Below are 6,802 nucleotides of genomic sequence, written 5' to 3' on the forward strand. Positions count from 1 at the left end.
GTTGCCATGCCATGGTAAAGTACACTGCAACTATGACGTCATAATTCGACTGTGCATCAGTCTTTCCATAAGTTGTCATAACTCGTCATAACTAGCTGACATTGCTGACAGACGGCGAGCGGATATCATTCATATTGCACTAAACAATTCAAGAGGAACTAAAGATGTTCCGTTTTATGAATAAGAAGAAGCAGAAAAATATTATCGGAAAGATACACAAAGCTGCCGCCAGGGGGAATCTGTCGCAGTTGAAAAAACTTGGAAAGAAGCATGGCTTCAATATGCTGGACGAACATAACAGGTAAGAAATGTATTATTATTATTATTATTAATAATAATAATATTACTCGAATAAAATGACTGCTTTATAGAGGAAGCTCCTGCCTTTTTAACACATGTATCATACACTGAATAACTGATAATCGAAAGTTATTCTGGGGGCACATTATTGCCGAAGATCTAGATTAATGTTGTTTAAAAAATAAAAACCTATTTATAGACCAGATGATTTAGGTTGCTCTCCAGCACATAACCGTATCAGCGTGCATTATTATTATGCATGTATATGCTGCTCACTGTACACACCTGCCAACCCTGGACATTGTGTTTTTGAGTGGGACGCTCAGCGGCCTAAGACACTTACACTGCCCAACCTGTCCCCCAGAAAACCATACACTATGCATATAACAACTGCTTTATTACTCTGTTTTTACCTTAACTGCTGTCCTGGTATCGGGCTGGTGCTCCCTGATAAGCTTTCTCTCAATATAAAGTGCAAGTAGAGTATTAATACATAAAAACAGAGCCTCTGTAGCTACCCGAAAACGTAAGTATATGTAGCTCATTGCTGTTTACTCAACACAAAAAGACAACATTTAATGAATAAATAGAGTGCAGTCACTGAATAATACCACAAATAATGCAGTTTGTTCTAGCTGACCTGCAGAAATGACTCGCCTGAAGGCCGGGGCCATGGGCTGCAAATCACACAACATAAGCAGTGAAACTAATCAAAGTCATTCCGCGGTGCCGTGTTTGTGTTCAGTGTGTGTGATAGTCCTTGTACACACGTAATTACGGCTCGGCAGTAGTATGTGCATGTATACGTGCAATTAAGGTTAATTGGGTGTCCTGCGATGTCGCGCAGTGCTGTTTGAGGGACAGGACAGTAATGGAGACGAGAGCTGGTGCTGAACTGTCACCTGTCGAGGACGGAGCTCATCTCTCGGCTCTGTAATGACGCGCAGCCGCCGAGTTTGACTCGAGTAGCGACTCGACCTGCGCGCTCTCGACTCGTGTCTTGGGCCTCGGGCTGCACGCCTCACACGCACACAGCAGGCCCTGCGCTGCTCATCGAGCCGCACTTCCTAATGGTTTGATCGGTTGCCAGATTTACGGCAAGCGACTAATTGCTTCATAATGCATGAACAATGAGATGCTGTATTTCACGGGTAACCTTGAATAAACCTTCAGACAAAACGCCGTGCTCGTCGCATCGACACTGACGTCAGAGTCGAGCGACAGGGGGCGGCGTCTCGCCTGCCAGCCCGGAGAGTGACGCGCGATGTTCACAATCCTCCATATTTATACTGTAGCCTGGATTGGCTCTGCTCGGTGTTTAATCGGTCTTTTAATAACGGCAGGTGTGCAGAACTTCAGCCCGATTTTTGCGTGTTTTGTTGTTACGATGCGTACAGGTAGGCAGGTCTGCGAGTCTCAGTGTAGACTCTTACCAATGCAAGCATTGATGCGCAGCCATTCCTGTCAGTTTGTTTATTTCTTTCCTTCTCCAGTGTTTTCTTCAGGGATAAAATAGTGATGTGGTGGCCATATGTGTGTCTATGGTCTATTATGAACTCGGCAGGGCTTAGATACAGACTTTGCACTATGAATTAACATCTCTCTATATTATTATTATTGTTATTATTATTACTACTACTGCTGCAGTGAGAACACAGACAGGGTTTTAATTGCTGTCTCTGTCTCCAGAACACCCCTGCACCTGGCCTGCGTCTCTGGACAGGAGGAGGTCGTCGCTTTCCTGGCCGAGCGGAAGGCAGAGTTGGATCTGTGCGATGACCAGCACAGCACTGCACTGATGAAGGTAAAGCCCAGCGTCTGCGTGTCTGTCTCATCAGTACTGCACTCCCTCCCTTTCTAAATAGTTTTTTTCCCTAGTTTCTTATTTTTAAACAAAGACAATCAAACCACCCAGCTTCTGATCCACGAAGAGTGTCCAGTGGGATCGATGGTAACGCAGCGTGTCTTTGGGGTTTGTGTTGCAGGCGGTGCAGTGTGGGCAGCAGGGCTGCGTGGCGGCGCTCCTGAAACACGGAGCCGACCCCAACGTGATGGACGTGGACGGGAACACGGCCCTCCATTTCGCTGCCCTCGTCCCGTCTGTCGCTCTGGCTGCCCAGCTAGTGCGACACGGGGCAGACATTGAGGCCAGGAATAAGGTACGGCTTCATAGCTCCGGATTGTGTGCCTTATGGCATGTAACATGTAAAATGAATACACAAACATATATATAGTGAATATATAGTGAAAATGTGATGCAGAAATAGCGACTGTAATGGGTAGTTGAATGATGTGCTGTAAAGATGTTCTCCTCACTTTTAGGAAGGCTGCACCCCGCTGCTCCTGGCCACCGCGGAGAACCACATCCGCGTGGTCACCCTGCTGCACAAGAAAGGGGCCAAGATCAACGCCAGGGACAACTCAATGAGGTGGGCAGCGGTTTATTTCTCTGGACCACAGAATGACCTAGAAAAGCGACAGATCTGTGAGAGGGAGGGACGGGGAGTGTCTCCTCTGGATCGGACCGGATGGCGGTTTAATGTCTCGACAGCTTGCAAGAGCACAGAATGAACAGTGTTTATATGAAACGGTTGAGTATTGTCCTGTAACAAGATGATCTGGCTTTTCTCAGGACGCCGCTGATGATAGCTGCCAGCAACGGCTTCCTGCCCTTGGTCTGCATCCTGTTGAGCTACGGTGCGGACGCATCGCTGGAGGACAGCAGTGGACACACTGCTGAGGTCCTCGCAGCGATGCATGGACACCACGGGTGAGACTGCTCTGCAGATCATCTATTATCAAGTAGTTTTGTGAATTGTTTTGCATTGTTGCATTGTTTTGTGAAAAAGTACTTTCCTTTAGATTCAGATGCAGCAGTGTTGACTCGCACACATGTAGAATACACATATGTATCTCTCGTTACAATATATGTAATAAAAGTTTTTCAAATGTATATTAGTCTTTATAAGAAATGCTCCTAATGAGAGGAATTTAAAACAATGATTCGAATTGTTCTGAAGAGCTTCACCAGGGACGAGGGGCTGTGTCACCTCACACTGACACTGAGTCGGACGAGTGACCGGGGTCTCCTCTCCAGTGCTGCGGCTCTGTGACTCTCACAGGAAGATAACGTGTCTGTTTAAGAGCCTGTTGCCTTTGCTTTCCAGCTGCTCAAATCGCATCATGACCCATGGGACCAAGAGCAGACCTGCGCAGACTCCGTCACACAGCAAGGGACAGGAGGCCAAGCTCCCTGGCAGCCTGAGCAGAGCATGGACGCTGGGAGGGGCAGCTCTCGACAGTGCCAGTGACCCCAGCATTGAAGACGGACAGGCATGGGATGAGGTAAACTCTTCTCTTCCCTCCTGTCTTGGTCCTGTCTGCTCGCTCTGTGGCTACAGGACATGATGTGGAAGTCGCAGCGACTCCCTGCTTCATTGTCCCGTGAATTACAACACAGACACGGCTGGCCTGCTCTCAGTCCGGTGCAGACATGGACCCAAAGTCCACATAATACTGTCAGCGTGCCAATGAGTCCTAATCCTGTAGATGTGTGTCTTTATCATCTACATTTTTAATGTCATTTGATCTGTCAGTCAGCTTAATCAATATTGTTCTGTAAATGATACGTACTGATCAGTTCAGTCTTTTTCTAGTTTCTGATCCTGCCGGGCAAACTGTAAAGGCACAGCTTCCGTCAGTGTGTCAGTCAAAGGTCTGCACATCCTCACTCAATCCACTCCTCACTGTCAGCTCTGTGCCTGTGAGAAGGCAGGCTGTGTCCCCCAGAAACACCAGCCCGTGTCCGAGTGTTGGCTGTGAACGTGGGAGCACTTGTGAATGCCAGACTTACCGTTCGTGTGTCTCTTGTGCTTTTCTATCATAAAGGTTGCGTCTCTGAAGCTGCAGCTGACCGTCTTGCAGAACAAGTGCCACCGGGTCACCCACTGCCTTGCAGAGAAGACCGCTCTCCTGGAGAGCGCGCAGCGAGAGAGAGACCAAGCCCAGGCACACCTGCAGGCCCTGCTGCGAGAGGTGATGGAGCCACGGCACGAGACCTCAGTTCCAGAGGAGAGCCTGGCAGAGAGACTGGCCCGGGCACAGTTGGAGAACCAGCTCCTGCGCCAGCAGCTGGCAGCAGCTCAGAAACAGGGCCTGGTGCACGAGAAGGCCCTGGCCGAGGAGCAGGAGCGGTTCAGAGACAGTCTGGCCAAGATGAAGGCCGACTGTGACAACTATGTCCAGAATGTGGAAGACTGCAACCAGGCCCTCCTCAGCAAGAACCGGAAGCTGCGGGCCCTTCTCGCCAAGCAGCAGAGCAAGGAGTCGGAGAGAGAGGTAGGCGTCCCGCTCTCGTTTTCTATATCACCTGTGACTGGGACTAGAAACTCTTCATACCTGGAGATTGAAGGGAAGGACACTGAGCTGCAAGTGTCTGACACATCTGTAGAAGGCTTTATTTTCCAGCCTTAATTGTTAAAAATGATCTGGGACAGATCAGCATAGAAACAATTGTGTAATCATGTGGTTGTCTCTGCACATACTCTTGCTTTGACAGCGGACAATTTCTTGTATGTTTCCTATATTTCTCCATTCTTTATCATGCTTTCACTTGGTTTTTGTTTACTGTGAACCGTGGTTTTCCAATGGCACAGCACTGCAGTGCTTTATAAAACAATCATAATGCCAATCCTGTGCGCAAGTTTACCAGTCAAGAGGACTCCATAGCACAGAGCGCGGACAGCTTCTGTGTCGTTTAAGAGTCTGGGCAGTAAAGATGAATTCTCGACAGAAAGAAAAGTGCTGTTAGGTGTCATAGTGAACTGCTCTGGTGTGCGGCGCTGCTGTGCGGGTTCCTGGGGCTCAGATACAGGAAGCAGAGGGCCGCACATCCAGACCGAGCTGCGCAACCTCAGGCAGAAGTCTTGCCTTTATAAATGTGTCAGGTAAGCAGCAATTACAGGTAGAAGGTAAAAAAAAGATTGAATAGATTCTGATATGTACATGTAGCCGATATACACATGTATTATATTACAGGTGCCATGTAAGACTCTGCCTCGGAGGAAGGCATGGGCAGAGGAGGAGGGCCTCTCCTCGGAAGGTAAAGCGACTGACCACAGCGAAGTTAAGTCTCCTGTTAAAATGATGCAGACAGAGAAAAAGAAAACCAATTACACTGACCAGCAAACGAGCGCGGCGAGCAGAACTCAAGGTGGAGGCGGTTCTGTGCAGCAGACAAAGCCGTGTGCGACACAGACCGCACGTCTCCCCAGAGAGCAGGCGGCCATCGGCGTCGTGCGCGGCAGCTGTCACCAGGGCCACGAGCGCTTTGGGCACAACAGCGGGAAGCAGTGTGTGCCCAACAGCTTCTGTTCAGTAATATACAGCGAAGTGAAGAGCCCCGAGAAGTGGGATAGTGCTGACCTGGACGCTATCCTGCAGCGCGGGAACAAGCTGTACTCCAAGCTGCAGAGCACTGCTGCAGTGAAAAACACGTATACATTAGTTACTGAACTTCCAGGTCAGCTGAAAGTGTTTGGCACCAGCTGCACCACATCGATGGGCGAGTCGGTGGCCGGGCTGCTGGGCGGTCCCAGTGACAGTGCTTTATCTGGGATAGTGTTGTCCCTGGGCGACGCTCTGCAGACAACGCTGACTGAGTTCAGAGCTTGTCTCGTCACGTTTGCAGGATCGACGTTTGCCGTGATACGTGGAAGCAGGGCATTCCACGTGTTCGACTCTCATTCGAGAAATGAGAACGGCATGCAAATCCCAGACGGAACCTGTGTGCTGATCACAAAGAACAGCATACAGGAGGTGACGCAGCACTGTGTCAAACTGGCTGAGTCCCTGAACGCAAATAAGCTCAGCCAGTTTGAGATCACTGGACTGAATGTTCATGTAATCTAAAAAACCACCGGAGGATTCGTCTATTGATGACCGAATCTTTAAATTATTTTGGGTTACAAACTTCCAAAGCTGTGACTGAGAATCGCTGGAGATTCATACGTTTACAGCAGAATGTTTTTGGTCTAATTTGAAATTAATTGCTCACTGGGTAGTTCAAATTGTCATCATCATACGAACTGGAACACAATTAGAAAGGGCCGCCCGGAATAGGTTCATTGTAATTTAATTGTTGTTGGCGTCCGTCAGCCGTCTTCTATGAGGCGCCGTTAGGGACATTATCACTGAAAAACACTTGCGCTCTCTACACTGAAAACGAGACCACATAGGTGACGTCAAAATATCAGTACTCCCGCGCAGCATTATTGCATATTAAGTGAAAGTGGAAACTAACATGTGTAATACAGATTAAGCGCAAAGGGCTGGTTTGTCACGCATTTGCATTCTATACATATGTATGGCTATGTACTGTAGCCTATGTATATACAATTAATAGAGTTGTATAAATGGGTTGTTAGGCTATAGATTAAAAGCCAGCTGAAGCACAAGCCAATCCAAGCTTGTGTCATAAATATACATTTCACTATGATTATGG

The 6,802-nt window shown here is 48.2% G+C and overlaps 1 protein-coding gene across 1 annotated transcript; it reads left to right on the top strand.

The window, feature by feature from the left end:
* On the top strand, positions 1–6,472 carry LOC136758188 (putative ankyrin repeat domain-containing protein 20A4). The gene is made up of 8 exons (XM_066712457.1): positions 1–301; positions 1,990–2,104; positions 2,286–2,459; positions 2,623–2,729; positions 2,933–3,070; positions 3,468–3,645; positions 4,189–4,638; positions 5,338–6,472. The coding sequence occupies exons 1-8, from the start codon at positions 165–167 to the stop codon at positions 6,208–6,210; spliced, it is 2,172 nt and encodes a 723-aa protein (XP_066568554.1). The 5' UTR covers positions 1–164; the 3' UTR covers positions 6,211–6,472.
* The last annotated feature ends 330 nt before the right edge of the window (positions 6,473–6,802 follow it).

The sequence above is a fragment of the Amia ocellicauda genome, chromosome 9, assembly GCF_036373705.1.
Source record: "Amia ocellicauda isolate fAmiCal2 chromosome 9, fAmiCal2.hap1, whole genome shotgun sequence".
Taxonomy (NCBI): domain Eukaryota; kingdom Metazoa; phylum Chordata; class Actinopteri; order Amiiformes; family Amiidae; genus Amia; species Amia ocellicauda.

Excerpts from the sequence above, each read along its gene's own strand:
- LOC136758188 (XM_066712457.1), top strand. The coding sequence starts at position 165 with ATGTTCCGTTTTATGAATAAGAAGAAGCAGAAAAATATTATCGGAAAG. Across the intron at positions 3,071-3,467 it reads GCGATGCATGGACACCACGG|CTGCTCAAATCGCATCATGA; the intron begins GTGAGACTGCTC and ends TTTGCTTTCCAG. Across the intron at positions 3,646-4,188 it reads ACGGACAGGCATGGGATGAG|GTTGCGTCTCTGAAGCTGCA; the intron begins GTAAACTCTTCT and ends TCTATCATAAAG.